The following is a 25,165-nucleotide window of genomic DNA, read 5'->3' on the forward strand; positions in this document are numbered from 1 at the left end:
GGGACGTACAGGTACGCCCATATGCCTGTACGTGCCATATTGTGGATGTATATGTACATGCGGCGGGCGTTAAGTGGTTAATTTAAAAATCAGGTCGCTGTGAAATTGATGGCAGCAACAAATCTCAAAAAAGTTGGGACAGGGCAACAAAAAGCTGGCAAAGTGTGTGGTGCCAACAAGGAAGAGCTGGGAGAACATGTTGCAGCTAATTAGGTGAATTAACATAATTGGGTATAAAAAGAGCATCTTAACCACTTAAGGACCGAGACTCTTTCTGAGATTTGGCATTTACAAGTTAAATACAATTTTTTTTGCTAGAAAATTACTTAGAACCCCCAAACATTATAAATTATCAATGCTCATCAGTGCTGCCTATCAGTGTCCATCAGTCCTGCCTATCAGTTCCCCTAAGTACTGCCCCATCAATGCCCATCTGTGCAGCCCCATCAATGCCCATCAGTCTCCATCAGTGCTGCCTATCAGCGCCCATCAGTGCTGCCTATCAGTGCCCATAAGGGGAAGGGAGTCACCGCTCCAGGTGGGTATACTAAGCAATCAAGAACCTCTCAGGAAACCAAGGGTGCCGGCAATGCACAAGGCAAATGGTGGAAACTTGGGAAGAATGAACAGTCGCACTCCAACAAAAACTCTTGAGTTGTCTTTATTGTAAAATCAATGGTAAAATGCACTACAAAAGGCAGCAAAAATAGGGAAAACAGCCTACGCGTTTCACACTGGATCAGCGATTAATCATGGCTATGATTAATCAGTGCCTCTCCATCAGTGCTGCCTATCAGAGCCCATCAGTGCCCATCGGTGACGGAAAAAAAGAGAATTTTTGTTTCACCAAATCTTTGGTCTTTCTTTGTTTGTTTAGCAAAAACAAAAAACAAACAGTGGTGATTAAATACCACCAAAAGAAAGCGCTGTCTGTCTCAAAGAAATATAAAATATTCACATGATTACAGTGTAGCATGACCGCGCAATTGTCATTCAAAGTGTGACAGCGCTAAAAGGTAAACTGTTTCCTGGGCAGGAAGGGGGTTAAAGTGCCTGGTATTGAAGTGGGTAAAATGGTCTGTTACAAAGAGAAAAACTGTGGTCAGAAGAATCAAAATTTGACCTTCTTTTTGGCGCAGTGTCTTACAGTCTAACGAAGAAAAGGACCCTCTGACTTGTTATCAGTGCCGGCATCTCTGATGGTATGGCCAAATCTCAGGACCTCCATTACGGCCAAATCCCGGGACCTTCCATTACGGCCAAATCTTGGGACCTTCCATTACGGCCAAATCTTGGGACCTTCCATTACGGCCAAATCTTGGGACCTTCCATTACCGCCAAATCTTGGGACCTTCCATTACGGCCAAATCTCGGGACCTTCCATTATGGCCAAATCTTGGGACCTTCCATTACGGCCAAATCTCGGGACCTTCCATTATGGCCAAATCTTGGGACCTTCCATTATGGCCAAATCCCAGGACCTTCCATTATGGCCAAATCCCGGGACCATCCATTATGGCCAAATCCCAGGACCTTCCATTATGGCCAAATCCCGGGACCATCCATTATGGCCAAATCCCGGGACCTTCCATTATGGCCAAATCCCGGGACCTTCCATTATGGCCAAATCCCGGGACCTTCCATTATGGCCAAATCCCAGGACCTTCCATTACGGCCAAATCCCAGGACCTTCCATTATGGCCAAATCCCGGGACCTTCCATTAAGGCCAAATCTCGGGACCTTCCATTACGGCCAAATCCCTATACAATCTATGAATGTATAGAATATTCATTGGCTTGTCTAAGCACCCAAGTATGGAAAACACAGACTACTGTCTGCAGGGGCCTACAGGACCACAGAATATGTAGAGCCGGGTGCACCCCCTGGAGCAAATGCAGCCCCCAGACCACATGCAGCCCCCACACCAAATGCAGAAATCGGACCACATACAGCCCCCAGAACACATGCTGCCCCCGGAAAACATGCTGCCCCCGGAACACATGCTGCCCCCGGAACACATGCAGCCCCCGGAACACATGCTGCCCCCGGAACACATGCAGCCCCCGGAACACATGCAGCCCCCGGAACACATGCAGCCCCCACACCAAATGCAGAAATCGGACCACATACAGCCCCCAGAACACATGCTGCCCCCGGAAAACATGCTGCCCCCGGAACACATGCTGCCCCCGGAACACATGCTGCCCCCGGAACACATGCAGCCCCCGGAACACATGCTGCCCCCGGAACACATGCTGCCCCCGGAACACATGCAGCCCCCGGAACACATGCAGCCCCCGGAACACATGCAGCCCCCACACCAAATGCAGAAATCGGACCACATACAGCCCCCAGAACACATGCTGCCCCCGGAAAACATGCTGCCCCCGGAACACATGCTGCCCCCGGAACACATGCAGCCCCCGGAACACATGCTGCCCCCGGAACACATGCTGCCCCCGGAACACATGCAGCCCCCGGAACACATGCAGCCCCCGGAACACATGCAGCCCCCGGAACACATGCAGCCCCCAGAACACATGCAGCCCCAAGAACACATGCTGCCCCCGGAACACATGCTGCCCCCGGAACACATGCAGCCCCCGGAACACATGCAGCCCCCGGAACACATGCAGCCCCCGGAACACATGCAGCCCCCGGAACACATGCAGCCCCCGGAACACATGCAGCCCCCGGAACACATGCAGCCCCCGGAACACATGCAGCCCCCTGGAACACATGCAGCCCCCGGAACACATGCTGCCCACGGAACACATGCAGCCCACGGAACACATGCAGCCCCCAGAACACATGCAGCCCCCAGAACACATGCAGCCCCCCGAACACATGCAGCCCCCAGAACACATGCAGCCCCCGGAACACATGCAGCCCCCAGACCACATGCAGCCCCCAGAACAATTGCAGAAATCGGACCACATGCAGCCCCCAGACCACATGCTGCCCCCGGAACACATGCAGCCCCCGGAACACATGCAGCCCCCGGAACACATGCAGCCCCCGGAACACATGCTGCCCCCGGAACACATGCTGCCCCCGGAACACATGCTGCCCCCGGAACACATGCTGCCCCCGGAACACATGCAGCCCACGGAACACATGCTGCCCCCGGAACACATGCTGCCCCCGGAACACATGCAGCCCCCGGAACACATGCAGCCCCCGGAACACATGCAGCCCCCGGAACACATGCAGCCCCCGGAACACATGCTGCCCCCGGAACACATGCAGCCCCCGGAACACATGCAGCCCCCGGAACACATGCAGCCCCCGGAACACATGCAGCCCCCGGAACACATGCAGCCCCCGGAACACATGCTGCCCCCGGAACACATGCAGCCCCCGGAACACATGCAGCCCCCGGAACACATGCTGCCCCCGGAACACATGCAGCCCCCGGAACACATGCAGCCCCCGGAACACATGCAGCCCCCGGAACACATGCAGCCCACGGAACACATGCTGCCCCCGGAACACATGCTGCCCCCGGAACACATGCAGCCCCCGGAACACATGCAGCCCCCGGAACACATGCAGCCCCCGGAACACATGCAGCCCCCGGAACACATGCAGCCCCCGGAACACATGCAGCCCCCAGACCACATGCAGCCCCCAGAACAATTGCAGAAATCAGACCACATGCAGCCCCCAGAACAAATGCAGCCCTTGGATCACATGAAGCTCTTGGACTACATGCAGCCCCCAGACCACAGGCAGCCTGCAGTCATCTGTGGACCTCTACTGGAGTTACAAGGAGTTTTGGAGTTCTTTACCCAGCAGTATCTGAACACAGATGATCTGTAGCCAATGGGAAACATCCCCTCCCCCCCCGGTGACGGGTATAAAAGGTATAAAAGGGACACTGACCTGCCACACGGGGTCGGTGTGTTTGCCGGACTTGGCGGAGCTCATGTACTTTGGCTGGGGGCTACTGGATTTGGTGTTGAAGATGGCCACGTTCCCATCATAGAAGCCCACGGCCACCAGGTACGGGTGTTCTTTATGGATGTCCAGACACATGACTCCACTCTCTGTGCTGAAGATGTATTCCGGGAAGGACGGGTTCTTCAAGGTGTAGAGGAGCAGCATCCCCCGCGTCTGCTTCATGAAGTCATCTGTGAGGGGGGGGGGGGGAGAGAATGTGGGGGTTATCATACTGGACCATACAGTGCCCTGACCCACAGCAACCAGACATCACTGAGCGCTCTTCACTACTGAGGCCAGGCGCTGGGATGTTCTCAGGAAGCCATGTACAGCACCCTGACGGCTCCTCCCACCAGCAACAATCTGCCTGCATTGCATTCAGAAGCACAGAGACCTAGTGGTGACATCACTGGGTGTAAAATATGGTATATAATGAAAATGGAAAAGTTTTATTTAAAAAAAAGGATTTTTGTACTCACCGTAAAATCCATTTCTCTGAGTTCATAGACGGACACAGCCTTCATTGACCTTAGGGTTATGCTTCTTCCTACCAGGAGATTAAATCTCCTGGTAGGAAGAAGCATAACCCTAAGGTCAATGAAGGCTGTGTCCGTCTATGAACGAAAGAGAAATCTCATTAGCATGTTGATGAGGGAGGAGGGAAGGGGGGGGGGGGGGACCCATGGAGATCCAACGTCTGCCTTTTCAAATATGTGGAAAAAATCAACAGTTTCTATGGGGTTCATTTACTTTTTCACCTTTGTAGGTACTTTCTCTTAGGAGGGTTTTGCACAGGTTTAGTGGAGTCGATTCGTCTTCTTCACTGCCTGGTTATACCCGTTGCTTCCCAAGCCCTCCTATGGCTTCCCTGCACTGATGATGTCCAACAAGCCTGAAACATCTACAGGTAGTTTGGAATAAATCATGTCAGCAGCTCTGGATGGACTATCGGCCTTGTAGCATAGAATGATTTGCATAGCCGTCCCTGCTACCTTGGAATAGGAAATAAACCAATTATTGGGGGATGAGGATGGAGGTGTATACAGTATATACCTCTGGATCTGAGAAGACTCCGCTCTGCTTTGTATCACTCACTATGAATGGAACTAACAGAACTATACTATACTGACATCTTGTGGACATTTGTAGGTACTACAACTGTGTTCCTTTTTGAGTAAGCTCCTCTGGTACAGACAGTGACCCAGGGCTGTCTTAATGAGAGGGCACACCTGGGCACTGCCCAGGGGCCCCAGCTGCATGGGGGGCACCCTGCACTTTCCCCAAAGCAGCTGGTCCTTGAGCCCACGATGCCCAAACATTGTCTCCATTGTAGGAGCCCGAGATTACTCTGCCCAGGGGCCCATGATGCTTCCAGCATCTCCAGTGACCCCTGTGCTTCCATCATCTCCAGTGACCCCTGTGCTTCCAGCATCTCCAGAGACCCCTGTGCTTCCAGCATCTCCAGAGACCCCCTGTGCTTCCAGCATCTCCAGAGACCCCTGTGCTTCCAGCATCTCCAGAGACCCCTGTGCTTCCAGCATCTCCAGAGACCCCTGTGCTTCCAGCATCTCCAGAGACCCCTGTGCTTCCAGCATCTCCAATGACCCCTGTGCTTCCAGCATCTCCAATGACCCCTGTGCTTCCAGCATCTCCAGAGACCCCTGTGCTTCCATCATCTCCAGTGACCCCTGTGCTTCCAGCATCTCCAGAGACCCCTGTGCTTCCAGCATCTCCAGAGACCCCCTGTGCTTCCAGCATCTCCAGAGACCCCTGTGCTTCCAGCATCTCCAGAGACCACTGTGCTTCCAGCATCTCCAGAGACCCCTGTGCTTCCAGCATCTCCAGTGACCCCTGTGCTTCCAGCATCTCCAGAGACCCCTGTGCTTCCAGCATCCCCAGAGACCCCTGTGCTTCCAGCATCTCCAGAGACCCCCTGTGCTTCCAGCATCCCCAGTGACCCCCTGTGCTTCCAGCATCCCCAGTGACCCCTGTGCTTCCAGCATCTTCAGAGACCCCCATGTGCTTCCAGCATCCCCAGTGACCCCTGTGCTTCCAGCATCTCCAGTGACCCCTGTGCTTCCAGCATCTCCAGTGACCCCTGTGCTTCCAGCAGCTCCAGTGACCCCTGTGCTTCCAGCAGCTCCAGTGACCCCTGTGCTTCCAGCATCTCTAGTGACCCCTGTGCTTCCAGCATCCCGAGTGACCCCTGTGCTTCCAGCATCTCGAGTGACCCCTGTGCTTCCAGCATCTCCAGAGACCCCTTGTGCTTCCAGCAGCTCCAGAGACCCCTGTGCTTCCAGCAGCTCCAGAGACCCCTGTGCTTCCAGCAGCTCCAGAGACCCCTGTGCTTCCAGCAGCTCCAGCGACCCCTGTGCTTCCAGCAGCTCCAGTGACCCCTGTGCTTCCATCATCTCCAGTGACCCCTGTGCTTCCAGCATCTCCAGAGACCCCTGTGCTTCCAGCATCTCCAGAGACCCCCTGTGCTTCCAGCATCTCCAGAGACCCCTGTGCTTCCAGCATCTCCAGAGACCCCTGTGCTTCCAGCATCTCCAGAGACCCCTGTGCTTCCAGCATCTCCAGAGACCCCTGTGCTTCCAGCATCTCCAATGACCCCTGTGCTTCCAGCATCTCCAATGACCCCTGTGCTTCCAGCATCTCCAGAGACCCCTGTGCTTCCATCATCTCCAGTGACCCCTGTGCTTCCAGCATCTCCAGAGACCCCTGTGCTTCCAGCATCTCCAGAGACCCCCTGTGCTTCCAGCATCTCCAGAGACCCCTGTGCTTCCAGCATCTCCAGAGACCCCTGTGCTTCCAGCATCTCCAGAGACCCCTGTGCTTCCAGCATCTCCAGTGACCCCTGTGCTTCCAGCATCTCCAGAGACCCCTGTGCTTCCAGCATCCCCAGAGACCCCTGTGCTTCCAGCATCTCCAGAGACCCCCTGTGCTTCCAGCATCCCCAGTGACCCCCTGTGCTTCCAGCATCCCCAGTGACCCCTGTGCTTCCAGCATCTTCAGAGACCCCCATGTGCTTCCAGCATCCCCAGTGACCCCTGTGCTTCCAGCATCTCCAGTGACCCCTGTGCTTCCAGCATCTCCAGTGACCCCTGTGCTTCCAGCAGCTCCAGTGACCCCTGTGCTTCCAGCAGCTCCAGTGACCCCTGTGCTTCCAGCATCTCTAGTGACCCCTGTGCTTCCAGCATCCCGAGTGACCCCTGTGCTTCCAGCATCTCGAGTGACCCCTGTGCTTCCAGCATCCCAAGTGACCCCTGTGCTTCCAGCATCTCGAGTGACCCCTGTGCTTCCAGCATCTCGAGTGACCTCAGTACTCTACTGTCTCTCCAGTGACCCCGCGCTCCTGTCTCTCCAGTAACCCCCCACTCTCCCGTCTCTCCAGTAACCCCCCACTCTCCCGTCTTTCCAGTAACCCCCCACGCTCCCGTCTCTCCAGTAACCCCCCACGCTCCTGTCTCTCCAGTAACCCCCCACGCTCCTGTCTCTCCAGTAACCCCCCACGCCCCTGTCTCTCCAGTAACCCCCCACGCTCCTGTCTCTCCAGTAACCCCCCACGCTCCTGTCTCTCCAGTAACCCCCCACGCTCCTGTCTCTCCAGTAACCCCCCACGCTCCTGTCTCTCCAGTAACCCCCCACGCTCCTGTCTCTCCAGTAACCCCCCACGCTCCTGTCTCTCCAGTAACCCCCCACGCTCCTGTCTCTCCAGTAACCCCCCACGCTCCTGTCTCTCCAGTAGCCCCCAGCACTCCTGTCTCCCCAGTAACCCCCCGCGCTCCTGTCTCTCCAGTAGCCCATGCGCTCCTGTCACTCCAGTAGCCCATGCGCTCCTGTCACTCCAGTAACCCCCCACGCTCCTGTCTCCCCAGTAACCCCCCGCGCTCCTGTCTCTCCAGTAGCCCATGCGCTCCTGTCACTCCAGTAGCCCATGCGCTCCTGTCACTCCAGTAACCCCCCACGCTCCTGTCTCCCCAGTAACCCCCCGCGCTCCTGTCTCTCCAGTAGCCCATGCGCTCCTGTCACTCCAGTAGCCCATGCGCTCCTGTCACTCCAGTTACCCCCCCACGCTCCTGTCTCTCCAGTAACCCCCCGCCTTTCTGTCTCTCCAGTAACCCATAGCAGTACACTAAATTGACTGCAGCATTCCTGAGCATCCAATGATTTATTTTTGTCCCCGGTGACCCCTGCACTCTTAGTCCTCCAATGACTCTGCCAACCCCGTGCACTACCGTGTCACCCAGTGACCCCAGAGTATCCAGCATACACTGGTGCCCCTGAGCACCTCTATGATACCCGGCCTCTCCATACACCCTCAGGTACACTCCTGGATCTCCTGCACTTCATTTGTCTTCATCAGTGGATATGGAATTCTGTCCATGACGATTCCTTCCTTTCCTATATTCTCTTCATTCTATAATCCATTTTTTTTCTGTAGAGGGATGTTCTTAAGGTAAAATAAATCATATATATATATCTATGTTTTGGTGTTCCACTTCTCTACTATTCTACTTATTGTGTGGGCCTTTTGGTGTAAGCCCTGCATGGCTGCTGAAGTTCTGGCAGACAGGCAGTGAGCACAGGACAATGACAGGGGAAGTCATCAACTCTGTGACGGTAGTAGAATGATATCCCCGTCAAACATTCCCTTCTTCCCATAAAGAAAGTCACCCAGTATTCCACGAGGAGGAATATTCCTGGGATCGCCCAATAAGCCACACATGAGCCAAGCTTACTGCTGGAACAAGAGAGACTTTAATGGTACAACACACAGCTTATATGTAGTTACAAACTGTTACAATGACAATCTCCGCCCCCCCCCCTCACTGTGGGGGCTCCCATACAGATTATAGGCAGACACTTCGGAGCCGACCCTGTAGACACATTTCTTAAGGGTAAACACAGGTCTTCTTCACACACACACACAATAGATCAATTACCGTTTAAAATAGGGAGCTGGCTGGGGAAGGGACATTAACATTTCAACAGTCTGTTACACAGAGGAATGAGTCACACATGAAATCACCTTTTACCTCTAACACACACAGCATTACTAGCAGGGAGAATTAAACTGAGCATATAGGCAAAAAGTCCTTCACAAACTGTATTAAAAATTATTTAAAAGAACTATTTCCTGCCTTTATTGCTGTTTGCGTGGAAAAGGACTTTAGGCAGACTGCAAGCTACTTGTGAATGTGAAGGGACAAAGTGGGGACAGTTTCTCTCATTCAGGGTCCTTTCACCCAGGGGACCCCACTTTGCTCAGCGGGGGATCGATCCGTTGATCTCTGCTGAGCAGGTGGATGACAGCTCTGTCTCCGCTCACTCTGTAAAGACGGACCTTTTAACCACTTAAGGACCGCCGCACGCCGATATATGTCGGCAGAATGGCACGGCTGGGCACAAGGGCGTCCCCTTTAAGAGCCCAGCTGTGGGTCGCGCACGCGACCCGGTCTGAAGCTCCATGACCGCGCCCGCAGGACCAGCGGACCTAATCGCCGCCGGTGTCCCGCGATCGGGTCACAGGAGCTGAAGAACGGGGAGAGGTGAGTGTAAACAAACCTTCCCCGTTCTTCTCTGTGGCAATGTCAGTGATCGTCTGTTCCCTGATATAGAAAACGACGATCAATGACGTCACATGTCCAGCCCCGCCCGCCTACAGTTAGAAACACACAATTAACCCCTTAGCGCCCCCTAGTGGTTAACTCCTTCACTGCAATTGTCATTTTCACAGTAATCAGTGCATTTTTATAGCACTTTTCTCTGTAAAAAGGACAATGGTCCCAAAAATGTGTCAAAATTGTCCGAAGTGTCCGCCATAATGTCGCAGTCACGAAAAAAAAAATCGCTGATCGCCGCCATTAGAAGTAAAAACAAAAATTATTATTAATAAAAATGCAATAAAACTATCCCCTATTTTGTAAACGCTATAAATTTTGCGCAAACCAATCGATAAACGCTTATTGCAATTTTTTTACCATGTAGAAGAATACGTATCGGACTAAACTGAGGAAAAAAATATTTTTTTATATATTTTTGGGGGATATTTATTATAGCAAAAATGAAAAAAATATTGCATTTTTTTCAGAATTGTCGCTCTATTTTTGTTTATAGCGCAAAAATGAAAAAAAAAAAACGCAGAGGTGATCAAATACCACCAAAAGAAAGCTCTATTTGTGGGGAAAAAAGGACGCCAATTTTGTTTGGGAGCCACGTCGCACGACCGCGCAATTGTCAGTTAAAGCGACGCAGTGCCGAATCGCAAAAAGGGGCAAGGTCCTTTAGCTGCCTAATGGTCCGGGTCTTAAGTGGTTAAAACCCCTTGCTCTCCTCTATGGGAAGATCGGATGAAAACGAACCGCCTGTCCCTTTTCATCCGATCCGATAGAGGGATAGAAAATAGGTTCACCATCCGTTTGGATTTCACATACAAGATCTGATCGGATAGCAGAGGGTGTCAGCGGAGATGACACTGCTGCCATCCAATGCCCATGGAGGGTCCGATCAGATCCGCCTGAAAAACGCACAGAGGAAAGCCTGTGTGAAAGGAGCCTAACATACAATGCACAATCCAAGAAATCTTCTTTAGGACAGGCAGTGTTCAAATCTAGTTTACAACTGAAAATAAAATCTACCAGCACAGTAGAGAAAGGGTTAATTATGGTAAACCTAGCTCCCCAGCCCCCTCCTCAAAGCAACATTAACCCCTTCAATACCGGGCTTTTATATGACTTCAATACCGGGCCTATTCTGGCACTTCTCTCCTACATGTACAAATCATTCTTTTGCTGGAAAATAACTCAGAACCCCCAAACATTATATATATGTTTTTTTTAGCAGACACCCTAGGGAATAAAATGGCGGTCATTGCAACTTTTTTTCTCGCACGGTATTTGCACAATCATTTTTCAAACGCCTTTTTTTTGGAAGAAAAACGGTTTCATGAATTAAAAAATAAAAAAACGGTAAAGTTAGCCCAATTGTTTTGTATAATGTGAAAGATGATGTTACGCCGAGTAAATAGATACCCAACATGTCATGCTTTAAAATTGCGCACACTCATGGAATGGCGCCAAACTTCGGTACAGGTCTAGTGCTAGAATTATTGCTCTCGCTCTAACGCGCGCGGCGATACATCACATATGTGGTTTGAATGGCATTTACACATATGTGGGCAGGACTTACGTGTACGTTCGCTTGTGAGCGTGAGCTATCGGGAACAGGGGCGTTTTTATTTATTTTTTAATTTTACTTACCGTATTTATCGGCGTATACCGCGCACTTTTTTGCCCTGAAAATCAGGGCAAAATCGTGGGTGCGCGATATACGCCGATACCCGCGCCGAGTTTGAACACGGCGCCGGCATATACCGAGCGCAGTACACTCGTGTATAGTCGGGCAGGCTCGGCTCCTCTCGTGCTCACGTCCTGGACGTACAGTAGCCGAGCATGCCCGACTATACACGAGTGTACTGCGCTCAGTATATGCCGGCGCAGTATTCAAACTCGGCGCGGGGATCGAGCGGGGAGGACGCCGCAGAAGGATGCCGGACCCGACGAAGAGGACACCCGAAGCCGCAGACGGACGCCGGACCCGACGAGGCCGCCGATGGACGCCGCGCAAGACACCAAAACTGTAAATACTAAAATGTTTTTTTTACAGGAATGTCGGGTCCACTTTAGGGGTGCGCGCTATACGCCGGAGCGTGCAATACCCCGATAAATACGGTCATTTTTTTTTTTACACTTTTATTCCTATTACAAGGAATGTAAACATCCCTTGTAATAGGAAATGTGTGTGACAGGTCCTCTTTATGGAGAGAGGCGGGGTCAATAAGACCTTCCCCTCCCCCCACATCTCTCCTCCAGGCTGGAAAGCATCAGATCGTGAAAAAAAAAATGTCACCGATCCCATGCTTACTAGCCGCAATCGCCGCTTTGTTTACTTCTGGGTACCCAGGTGTGACGTCATCACATCGCGCCCGGGCCTCCGACGGTCATAGAGATGACTGGTGACCATCTGATCACCAGTCATCTCTATGCTCGTCATGTGACAAGAAACCGGCGCCGGACGATTCTTTCTCCGGGCCCCCGATGGCACGGGAGAGCCCGGAGGAGCACCGGATGGCGGCGGGAGGGGGGGATGTCCCCTCCCGCCGCCTATAAGAACGATCAAGCGGCAGGACTGCCACTATGACCCTTCTTATCGTGCGCAGAATCGGCGGCAGAAGAAAATGATATCTGAATGAAGTCTCTAGCTGCCCCCATCATTCAGATATCCCCCCACAAAACCCAGGACGTCATATGACGTCCCCCCAGGATGGGAGATCCCCTCTGTGGACGTCATATTACTATGGCTGGGTATTGAAGTGGTTAAACCAAAAATGTAATACAGCAAAACCTTGGATAGCGAGCATAATTCGTTCCGGAAACATGCTTGTAATCCAAAGCACTTGTATATCAAAGCGAATTTCCCCATAAGAAATAATGGAAACTCAGATGATTCGTTCCACAACCATTTATTTATAAGTCCTTCAGTTTATAGTCCATATAAAAAGATTCCAGCAATGTGATTGGTTGTGTGACCATAAAATGTCCGTCCACACATGGAAGCCTCCACAAGGGGATCAGAAGCAAAATCCAGCAGGAGCTCCAGAGTATAAAAGAGAAGAGAGGCGCCTCTTAGAGCCGGTTCACACCGGGGCGACTCAGCCGCCTGACAAGTCGCGTCCCGTTCTATTCATGAGAACCGTTCTAATAGGAGCGACGCAAGAAAAAGGTTCTTGTACGACTTCGGGGGCGACACCTTCCCCGTTCTTCACAGTGGCAATGTCATTGATCGTCTGTTCCTTGATATAGGGAAAGGCGATCAGTGACGTCACACGTCCAGCCCCGCCCCCCTACAGTTAGAAACACATATGAAGTCACACATAACCCCTACAGCGCCCCCTGTGGTTAACTCCTAAACTGCAATTGCCATTTTCACAGTAAACAATGCATTTTTATAGCACTTTTTGCTGTGAAAATGACAATGGTCCCAAAAATGTGTCAAAATTGTCCGATGTGTCCGCCATAATGTCGCAGTCAAAAAAAAAAACGCTGATCGCCGCCATTAGTAGTAAAAAAAAAAAAATATTAATAAAAATGCCATAAAACTATCCACTATTTTGTAAATGCTATAAATTTGGCGCAAACCAATCGATAAACACTTATTGCGATTTTTTATACCAAAAATAAGTAGAAGAACACGTATCGGCCTAAACTGAGGAAAAAAATGTTTTTTTTTATATCTTTTTTGGGGGATATTTATTATAGCAAAAAGTAAAAAATATTGTTTTTTTTTCAAAATTGACGCTCTTTTTTTTTGTTTATAGCGCAAAAAATAGAAACCGCAGAGGTGATCAAATACCACCAAAATAAAGCTCTATTTGTGGGGAAAAAAGGACGCCAATTTTGTTTGGGAGCCACAACGCACGACTGCGCAATTGTCAGTTAAAGCAACGCAGTGCCGAATCGCAAAAACTGGCCAGGTCCTTTACCTGCATAATGGTCCGGGTCTTAAGTGGTTAATCATCAAGCGTGTGACTTGCTAAATGTTGTACCTTCATTAAATGTAACCATATTGCGACACTTGGAGGCTCCTCTCTTCTCTTTTATACTCAGCTGTGACATGACGTTACTCTTATATCAAGACATCGCTTGTATATCAAGGCAAAATTTATTACAAATTTTGCTTGTCTTGCAAAACACTCTCAAACCAAGGTTTTACTATATATTGCAGCTTACCAATCATTAGATGTGGTGGCTGCATTCCTTTTATTTTTTTTTTATTTCACCCCTCTGTTTTCACCTGGTGATCTGGCCAGTAACGCACCTCTTGTATTAGAGTACCCCCCCCCCCCCACACACACTCTGGATGAAGGAGCACAGGGGACAGCAGCATTGTCAGTCTTAGGCCGGGTACTCACGACCAAACATGTATGGTGAAAGCGGTCCGTCGGACCGTTTCCACCATACATGTCTGCCAGAGGGCTTCTGTACGATGGTTGTACACACCATCGTACAGAAGTCCGCGCGTAAACAATACGCGGGGCGTGTCCGCGGTGTCGCCGCGTCGATGACGTGGTGTCGCCGCGACAATGACGCGGCGACGTGGGCGGCCCGCCTTTAAAATGCTTCCACGCATGCGTCGAAGTCATTCGACGCATGCGAGGGACGGCGGGCGCCTGGACATGTACGGTAGGTCTGTACTGACGACCGTACATGTCCGAGCGGGCAGAATTCCAGCGGACTGTTTTAAAACAAGTCCAGGAATATTTGTCTGCTGGGAAAAGGCCCGGCGGGCAAATGTTTGCTGGAATTCGGCCCGCTCGCGCCCACACACGACCAAACATGTCTGCTGAAACTGGCCTGCGGGCCAGTTTCAGCAGACATGTTTGCTCGTGAGTATGGGGCCTTAGGGGGGAGGGGAGTGTTTGATGTACTAACAGATTTAGATACACTAACAGATTGAAGTCAAACTCCAGCTAATTCTTTATAATCAGTTCTAGAAAACATATTTTTTTCCTCCTTTTGGGATAAAGGTTTTACATAAATAAATAAAAAGTTGATCATTGTAAGCACCCCTGCCTTTGGAAAATGGTTTCTCTCGTCCCTTTAACATCTGCTGGAACGCTTGTGTTTTAAAAAAAAAAAACAGACTTACTGGCAGGATCACCAGATGAAAATAAAGGAAAGTAACCCTAAAAAAGAAAACGAATGCAGCCACTGCATCTAGGAAGTGGTAAGTTGCAAATAATAAATGGTTACATTTGGGTTTAATACGGATTTTATGTTACAAAGGAGGAGAAAATCTACATTTTGGAGCCGTCCGAAAAGAAAAAAAGCATATAAAAATGTAAGCAGCAGTTTTACATTTTTTTTTTTATTAATTTTTTTTTAGGTTATGCTATGTGAAGGGAATTTGATAAGAAAACAAAGTACCGTATATACCGAATATAAGCCGAGGAACCCAATTTTACCACAAAAAAATGGGAAAACGTATTGACTCGAGTATAAGTCTAGGGTGCCCATCTGCATGCCTCACTGTGCCCATGCCTCACTGTGCCCATGCCTCACTGTGCCCATGCCTCACTGTGCCCATGCCTCACTGTGTCCATGACTAGACTGACGTTTAACATGGGAGTCTATGGAAGGGGTGCCATGCTTTGAAAAATCGGTACTCCCCAGCCTTAAGTTCCCCGGACAACAAACTTTGCACACTTGTAGAGGAGAAATTGGAATACATGTGTGCCAAGTTCTGGGTCCAGGGGACCTACGACCGGTCGGTACTGGGTCCCCAAATTCACCGGAGAAATTACCGTTTAACATGGGAGTCTATGGAAGGGGTGCCCGGTTTTGAAAGATCGTCGCTCCCCAGGCGTAGGTCCCCCAGACAACAATCTTTGCACACTTTTAGAGGAAGAGTGGGGCTATATATGTGCCAAGTTTGGGGTCCAGGGGACCTACGGCCGGCCGGTACCGAGTCCCCAAAATCCGGGAGATCAGGCGCAAAAAGGTGACTCGGCTTATACTCGAGTATATACGGTATGCGATATCCCAGCTTGGCGGCAAAAGCGAAAATTCAATCCTGAACACTTATTAAAGCGGAGGTTCACCCAAAAGTGAACCTCCGCGTTTCGGAACCCTCCCCCCCTCTGGTGTCACATTTGACACCTTTCAGGGGGTGCAGATACCTGTATAAAACAGGTATTTGCACCACTTCCTGGTAAAGACTACAGCGGGAGTCCGGCCCCCTCCGTGCCCCCCCCCCCCGTTGTGTTCTGGGAAACACTCGGCTCCCAGAACACAACGGGGACCAGTGGGAACGGCGCAGCGTGACTCGCGCATGCGCAGTGGGGAACCGGGCAGTGAAGCCGCAGCGCATCACTTCCCGATTCCCTCACCGAGAATGGCGGCGGGGGAAGCCGAGAGCCGAGCTACCTCTCGGCATCGGCTGCAGACGTCACGGGCGACCAGGACAGGTAAGTGTCTATTTTTTAAAAGTCAGCAGCTGCCGTATTTGTAGCTTTGGCTATGGACTACAAGGGTGCTGATCAGCCTTTGAAACTACAAATCCCATCTGCCACAGTGGACGATGGGACTTGTAGTTTATTCATTCACAGAGCCCTGTGGTTGAATGATGCGGCTGTGCTTATGGAGCCCCACATTGCCGTGCCGATTTTAAAATGTGACAGTGTCTGCCACGAGTGGAACTCCCACTTTTCAGAGTGTATAAAGAATATACAGTGGAACCTCGAATTACGAGTATAATCCGTTCCAGGAGAATGCTCGTAATCCAAAGCACTCGCATATCAAAGCAAGTTTTCCCATTGAAGTCAATGGAAACGAAAATAATTTGTTCCGCATTGACTTCAATGGGATGCAATGCCGAATGCGGCCAGAGGTGGGGGGCGCCAGAGAGCGCCGAAAAAGGGCAAAAAGGCCCGAGGACACTTTGGCTCGGCTTCTGCGCCCCCCGTACCTCAGGCCAGATGAGGTACTGCAGGCCAATGTTCGGCTCCTGCCCCCCCGTACCTCAGGCCAAATGATGTACTGCAGGCCTTTTGTCGGCTCCTGCACCCCCGTACCTTAGGCCAAATTAGGTACTGCAGGCCTATTTTCGGCTCTGCTCGTCTCCTGCACCCCCGTACCTCAGGCCAAATTAGGTACTGCAGGCCTATTTTCGGCTCTGCTCGGCTCCTGCTGCCCCCGAACCTCAGGCCAAATGAGGTACTGCAGGCCTTTTTTCGGCTCTGCTCGGCTCCTTCACCCCCCGTACCTCAGGCCAAATGAGGTACTGCAGGCCTATTTTCGGCTCTGCTCGGCTCCTGCGCCCCCGTACCTCAGGCCAAATGAGGTACTGTAGGCCTCTTTAGCTTAAATTCTGCTCGTCTTGCAAGTCAACACTCGCAAACCGAGTAAAAAAAAAAAAAGTTGCTCGCAAATCAAAGCGCTCTCAAACCAAGTTACTCTTAAACCGAGGTTTCACTGTATAAGTAGGTGCTACTACCCATATGTAACGGTCAGGGGTTAACGCTGTTACGATATTCCATTCCACCAACCCAAGACAGCTTATTGACACTCCACAATCCAGCAGACAGGACCCATTGTATTTCCCCCAGAAACGAGACACACACAGCTCTGTCTCTGGTTCGAAACAAATAGATCTTTTAATGGTAAAACTCAGGCTTTTTATACAGTTAGCAACCAAAAAGCATGCTGCAGTAATCAAAGGGACAATGACACACTCCACCCACAACATCATACAATGGGTACTAACGAGTCCCCCTCAATCCACATCTTAGACAGACATTCTGACTCCGCGATAAGCTATTCTCACCTGCTACACAATACACATTCCTTTAGTAAACATAAGTCAGACGTCTGACCTTTAGATTGTGCCAATTCACATCACATATTATCATCAATAGACTTTCACACAATACAGTGTCAATTAGCATAGCACAATGAAATATCTTAGGAGCCAGACTTAATTAACACAATAGACAATAGAATGCAATCACAGCAAGCTTAATCACTACAGCCAGGTAGCTGGAGGTGATTAACATCAATTAACATCTTAACAGTCTGTGTCCCCACATTGAATGACTCACACTATTATTGACCTGTTGGGTTCAGAATTAACCATCTGTAATAATTCAAGATATCCTGCAATACATTGTGAATTATCCTTACTGTCCCATCTCATGTAATTCAAGATATAATTTCTCAGTCATCCTATGCCCCTAGTGGACATGGGTCTAGGGTCATCCTAAGAGTCATTGGTGAAGCTGAACCAGGAGTACCCCGTATCCTTCAAGAGCCTCTGGGTCCCATGGGCCATACCGTTACACCATACAACTCCCATGAGGCATTGCAAGGCTGATAGTTACAAGCATGACTCCCATAGGCAGAGGAATGATGGGACTTGTAGTTCTGCAACAGCTGGAGGGCCGCCAGTTTGAGACCCCTGTGTTAGAGTGTACAGGACGTCAGAAATCTGTATAGTGTTCAGTACCCAGACAGGGGGTAACTGACTACGGGAGATACAGACCAGTCCTGTAACCCCCAAGAGACGCAAAATTCCCACACCACCATGGATATGCTTCCATGCCTGGCATGGTCAGATTAAATCCATAACCAATGGGGATTGGCAGGATCACCGGCATTTTACACCAACGGAAAATATTAAATATTACAGGCTAGATTTACATTATGGAATCTTAGTTTTTGGGGTAACATACACTTTTAATAATCCCCCCAAAAAGGTCTCTGTGACAGCAACGTGACATGCCCAGTGGCGTCACTAGGGTTGGTGTCACCCGGTGCGGTAAAACATGGTGTCACCCCCCCCTCTGTCTAGGCTGCCCAGCACCAAGCAGGCAGCGCACGGGCACGGGGCGCACCCCAAACCAGCCCCTGTAAATGATAGTATAGGGCATTATAGTGGCAGGTTAGGTTAGTATAGAGTGGTATAGTGGCAGGTTGGTGTAGTGGGGTGGTATAGGACAGGTTAAGGTGGTATAGGGCATGTTGGGGTGATATAGGGTAGTTTGTGGTGGTATAGGGCAAGTTAGAGTTGCATAGGGCAGGTTGGGGTGGTATAGGGCAAGTTAGGGTGGTACAGGGCAGGTTGGGGTGGTATAGTGCAAGTTAGGGTGGCATAGGGCAAGTTGGGATGGCATGGGAAAGGTTGGGGTGGTACAGGGCAAGTTATGGTGGCATTGGGCAGGTTGGGGTGGTATAGGGCAGGTTATGGTGGCATAGGGCAGATTGGAGTGGTGCAGGGCAAGTTAGGGTGGCACAGGGCAAGTTGGGGTGGCATGGGAAAGTTTGGGGTGGCACAGGGCAGGCTGGGGTGGTACAGGGCAGGCTGGGTGATACAGGGCAGGCTGAGTGATACAGGGCAGGCTGAGGTGGTACAGAGCAGGCTAGGATTGCACAGGGCAGGCTGGGCATGTCAGCTAAAAAAAAAAAAAAAAAACGGTATGGTGTCACCCCTCTAGCGGGTGTCACCCAGTGCGGACCGCACCCCCCGCACCCCCCTAGCAACGCCTCTGGACATGCCCCCCCCATCACCTCCACCATCCATTCATCTCACTGACAGAGGAGATACTTACAGGATCCGTGGCCAACCGCAAACAGGTCTTTGTACTTGGGGCTCCTGTGGAAGAAGAAGACATCAGTGAGAATGTATGGAGGTGGAACGTCTACAACTGGAAGGGAAGCTTCCAACCACTTGAGCTCCAGGACTTTTCTAGCACTTTTTTTTTTACAAGTTAAAATCTGTATTTTTTTATAGAAAATTACTCAGAAACCCCAAATATTTTCTATCTACATATATATTTTAGCAGAGGCCCTAGAGAATAAAATGGCGACCATTGCAATTTTTTTTATGTCCCTTGGTATTTGCACAGCGTTTTTTCAAAAGCAATTTGTTTGGGGAAAAAATGCAGTTTAATGAAATGTAATGCAAAAAAAAACAATATATAACCCACTTGTTTGGTATAATATACAGTAAAAGATGATGTTACGCCGAGTAAATAGATACCCAACATGTAATGCTTTAAAATTGCGCACACTCGTGGAATGGCGACAGATTATGATACTTAAAAATCTACAACCCAAGATAAGTAACTTTTAGCGTATACCTCTTCCATACACTGGGGTAGATTCAGGTACCGCTGCACACTTTTTACGGAGGCGCAGCGTACCGTTTTTACCCCACGCAAATTATCTGCGCTACGCTTCATTCATGAAGCAGTAGCTACGTAATTTGCGCGGGCGCTCCTTAAAACTGCCCGGCGTAAGGGCACATAATTTAAATGATCCCGTAGGGGACGAGGATCATTTAGTGCGCATGCTCCGTCGGGAAACTTTCCCGACGTGCATTGCGGCAAATGACGTCGCAAGGACGTCATTTGCTTCAAAGTGAACGTAAATGGCGTCCAGCGCCATTCATGATTCACTTACGCAAACAACGTTAAAATTTTAAATTCGCAACGCGCGAACGACGGGTATTCGTAGCATTGGCTGCCCCTGCTAATAGCAGGAGCAGCCTTACGCGGAACCCGACGAATGCAAACGACGTAAATTGCGTACGCAGGGCTCGCGTAGGGTTGTGAATCGGCGTTAGTATGCAATTTGCATTCTGTATGCTGACCGCTACGGGAACGCCACCTAGCGGCCATCGTAAGAATGCAGCCTACGATACGATGGCATAAGAGCCTTATGCCAGTCATAACTTAGGCTGCAGTCGGCGTATCGAGCTCTCTGAATACGAGCTCTCTGCACTCGATACGCCGGCGCAACTAAGCAATTGCGCTGCGTAACTATGGTTACGCAGACGCAATTGCTTTCTGAATCTACCCCAGTGATCATGCCAATTTGTTGGGAAGGATAGATAGCTAGTGCATGTGTATACTGTATGCATATTTTGTGATGCTTTGTACAACAGGAAAAGTTTTTTCTACAATTATATGGACTGCATTTAAAAAAAAAAAAAGCATGTTATTACACTACAGAAGTTTTTATGCTTCCTTGCTTTTACCGCAAAGAATCTTAAGCCTGTTTTCGCACTAGATGTGGTGCCAATTTGCTGCGGATTCCGCTCTGCATCTAAAATCATAACCCATCCACGCAAACCGATTTCAGGGTGTATGTTAAAGTGGATGTAAACCCAACATTTTTTTTTTTTTTGATGTCACAATGTAGAGTATAAGATTTCCTATCATCTGTGCCCAGTCTTGCTCTGAGCAATCCTCTTTTATTGTTCAGTGAAAATGAACAGACTTCCAGATAAAAACCTGTCTAAATAAAAAGTCCTTTCCTCTCTCTTTGCTTTGAGTGACAGGTTAGTTACATAGCTAGCTTGGACATGTTTATCATATGTTATGTTAATCATAATATGAGGTGATCCACAGGTCATTGTATATCACCAGGATGTGTTATGTGGGGGAGGGGTGGATTTCTCACTTTTTATACTGTGGATCACCTCATATTATAATATGAAAGGGGCCTAAGACTTGTGATGAGATTTCTAAGTCATGGGTGCTCAACCTGTGGCCCTCCATCTGTTGTGGAACTACAAGTCCCATCATGTATCTGTCTTTGGGAGACATGCTTGTAACTGTCAGCCTTGCAATGCCTCATGGGACTATTAGCTCCTTGATGTAATTGGGGGGGGGGGTGGAACCCCGAATCTCTTGGAAAGTATGGGATACCCTTGCTTTAGATCCTCATGCACCTCTTATGCAGGGCCGGACTTACCATTGGGCTTGACTGGGCTCAAGCCCATGGGCCCCGCCCAATAGGGGGCCCCCTTTAAAAGGGGCCTGGAGGCCCCCCGGGCCCCGGACGGCAACCCCCCTGTTTTTATTTAATTTTTATAAAAAAAAAACGTTTTTTTTTATATATATATATATATATATATATATATATATATATATATATATATATATATATATATATATATATATTTTATTATTATTATTAAAGGGCCCAGAGGTCTCCAGGGCCCCCAGATGGCAACCCCCCTTTTTTTATTTATTTATTAAAAAAAATGTTTTATTTTTTTAATTATATATATATATATATATATATATATATATATGTATTATTATTATTATTAAAGGGCCCAGAGGTCTCCAGGGCCCCCAGGTGGCAACCCCCCCTTTTTATATATATATATATATATATATATATATATATATATATATATATATATATTTATTTTTTATTAAAGCTGAGTTCCAACCACAATTTAGCATTTTTTAAATGTATGTCCTTTCATCATGCATTTTTATAATATAAATCCGGTCACTTACTATTTTACAATCCGCATAGATATTCAAAAAAGATTGTTTATAAAACTATGTCATTTTGCTTGTGGGCATTGTGAAGCCTACAAGCATTTACTTCCTGGAAGTCTTGGATGGGGAGTGATAATTGGACAGCGCACTGCATCCTGGGAAATGATGACACACATTTTCCAGGAGGGAGATGATGTCAGAATCATAGGTGATTTCAAAGGCAGATTTCGTGGGACCGCATAACAGGCATTTCCAGATCAGTTTTTTTTTTACTTTTTTAGGTCTAATGAGCACAATAATGAAAAAAAAATTTGGGATGGAAACTCCACTTTAACCACTTAAGGATCGGACCAATATGCTGCTACATGACCCAAGGGGTTTTTACAATTCGGCACTGCGTCGATTTAACAGACAATTGCGCGGTCGTGCGACGTGGCTCCCAAACAAAATTGGCGTCCTTTTTTTCCCACAAATAGAGCTTTCTTTTGGTGGTATTTGATCACCTTTGCGGTTTTTATTTTTTGCACTATAAACAAAAATAGAGCGACAATTTTGAAAAAAATGCAATATTTTTTACTTTTTGCTATAATAAATATCCCCCAAAAACATATATTAAAAAAAAAACATTCCTCAGTTTAGGCCGATACGTATTCTTCTACCTATTTTTGGTAAAAAAAAAATCGCAATAAGCGTTTATCGATTGGTTTGCGCAAAATTTATAGCGTTTACAAAATAGGGGATAGTTTTATTGCATTTTTATTATTTCTTTTTTTTTTACTACTAATGGCGGCGATCAGAGATTTTTTTCGTGACTGCGACATTATGGCGGACACTTCGGACAATTTTGACACATTTTTGGGACCATTGTCATTTTCACAGCAAAAAATGCTTTTAAATTGCATTGTTTATTGTGAAAATGACAGTTGCAGTTTGGAAGTTAACCACAGGGGGTGCTGTAGGAGTTAGGGTTCACCTAGTGTGTGTTTACAACTGTAGGGGGGTGTGGCTGTAGGTGTGACGTCATCGATTGTGTCTCCCTATATAAGGGATCACTCGATCGATGCGCTGCCACAGTGAAGCACGGGGAAGCCGTGTTTACATACGGCTCTCCCCGTTCTTCAGCTCCGGGGAGCGATCGCGACGGAGCGGCTATAAACGAATAGCCGCGCCGTCGTCCCGGATCGCTCCCAGAGGGAATCCGACCGCCGCATGTAGCGGGGGGGGGTCCTGATCGGACCCCCCACCCGCTAGAAGGCAGGGACTTACAGGTACGCCAATGTGCCTGTACGTGCCATTCTGCCGACGTATATATACATGCGGCAGTCGGGAAGGGGTTAAAGGGCTCAGAGGTCCCCAGGGCCCCATGTGGCAACCCCCCCCTTTTTCATTTATTTTTTTATTTTTGTTTATATTTTTTTGTTTTTTAATAAAAGGCCCAAAGGGGCCCAGAGGCCCCAGGGCCCCAGATGGCAACCTGCTTTTTTTTATGTATTTTTTTATAAATGTTTATTTTTTTTTATTAAAGGGCCCAGAGGTTTCTTTTTTCTTTTTATTAAAGGGCCCAGAGGTACCCAGGGCCCGGATGGCTACCCCCTTTTTTTATATGTACAGTACAGACCAAAAGTTTGGACACACCTTCTCATTCAAAGAGTTTTCTTTATTTTCATGACTATGAAAATTGTAGATTCACACTGAAGGCATGAAAACTATGAAGTAACACATGTGGAATTATACATAACAAAAAAGTGTGAAACAACTGAAAATATATTTCATATTCTAGGTTCTTCAAAGTAGCCACCTTTTGCTTTGATTACTGCTTGGCACACTCTTGGCATTCTCTTGATGCGCTTCAAGAGGTAGTCACCTGGCGCAGCACCCCATCACTCTCCTTCTTGGTCAAATAGCCCTTCCCCCGCCTGGAGGTGTGTTTGGGGTCATTGTCCTGTTGAAAAATAAATTATGGTCCAACTAAACGCAAACCGGATGGAATAGCATGCCGCTGCAAGATGCTGTGGTAGCCATGCTGGTTCAGTATGCCTTCAATTTTGATTAAATCCCCAAAAGTGTCACCAGCAAAGCACCCCCACACCATCACACCTCCTCCTCCATGCTTCACAGTGGGAACCAGGCATGTAGAGTCCATCCGTTCACCTTTTCTGCGTCGCACAAAGACACGGGGGTTGGAACCAAAGATCTCAAGTTTGGACTCATCAGACAAAAGCACAGATTTCCACTGGTCTAATGTCCATTCCTTGTGTTCTTTACCCCAAACAAGTCTCGTCTGCTTGTTGCCTTTCTTTAGCAGTGGTTTCCTAGCAGATATTCTACCATGAAGGCCTGATTCACACAGTCTCCTCTTACCAGTTCTAGAGATGTGTCTGCTGCAAAAGGTGGAAGAACCTAGAATATGAAATATATTTTCAGTTGTTTTACACTTTTTTGTTATGTATAATTCCACATGTGTTACTTCATAGTTTTGATGCCTTCAGTGTGAATCTACAATTTTCATAGTCATGAAAATAAAGAAAACTCTTTGATTGAGAAGGTGTGTCCAAACTTCTGGTCTGTGCTGTATATATATTTTTCTTTATTTCTTCTTTTTTTTGTAAACCCCCCCCCCCCCCCCCGCGCTTCTCAATTTCAGGCGGACAGGTGGCAACCCTAGTAAGGGGCCCCAAAATTCCTGATGGCAGCCCTGCGCATACCTCCCAACACGCACGGATTCTGCGGGACTTTCCCGCACAGACAGCTTCTTCCCGCAGTCCCGTGAAAGGGTTAATTTTCCCGCACTGCAAGAGGAGGAGGCAGCACGGAAGCAGGAGGAACCGGAGCAGTGTGTAGAGGACTGTGGTTGCTGAAGGGAAGAAAGCCAACAGCCGGGCTAATCACAGTCTGTGGCTGTGGCCCCGGCTGTCGGCACAGGTGAGAGGCACTCCCCCCCGGCTCAACTGCAAACCCCCCCCCCCCAGGAGGAACCGGAGCGATGTGTGGATGTCTGCTTAAGGGAAGAAAGCTGACACATTCCGTGCACAGGTGAGAGGCACCCCCCCCGCTCAACAACTTTAATGCACCCCCCCCCGCTCAACAACTTCAATTCGCCCCCCCCGCTCAACAACTTTAATGCGCCCCCCCCCCCCCCGCTCAACAACTATGATCCCCCCTCGCTCAACATCTTCGACCCCCCCAATTCTCGGCTCAAGGGGGCCCCTTCAACTCTCAAGCCCAGAGGCCCCCACCACCCTAAGTCCTGCCCTGCTCTTATGTCTAAATCACTCTATGTCCATTAGGGGCATAGAGTGACTGAGAAAATATATCTTGGACTTCTTAAAATGGGATAGTAATATTCATTAACAATATCTCTAAAG

At 48.9% G+C, this 25,165-nt stretch overlaps 1 protein-coding gene across 1 annotated transcript in view; it reads right to left on the reverse strand.

Annotated features, from left to right (window-relative positions):
* The window catches only part of DNAI1 (dynein axonemal intermediate chain 1), a 242,333-nt gene that overhangs the window by 169,116 nt on the left and 48,052 nt on the right, over positions 1-25,165 (reverse strand). The window contains exons 13-14 of the mRNA XM_040335644.1: positions 19,110-19,153; positions 3,887-4,134 (exon numbers count right to left, since the gene is read on the reverse strand). Coding sequence (XP_040191578.1) covers positions 3,887-4,134; positions 19,110-19,153 — 292 coding nt within the window. The remainder of the gene's footprint in view (positions 1-3,886; positions 4,135-19,109; positions 19,154-25,165) is intronic.

Source organism: Rana temporaria, chromosome 1 (genome assembly GCF_905171775.1).
Source record: "Rana temporaria chromosome 1, aRanTem1.1, whole genome shotgun sequence".
Classification (NCBI taxonomy): domain Eukaryota; kingdom Metazoa; phylum Chordata; class Amphibia; order Anura; family Ranidae; genus Rana; species Rana temporaria.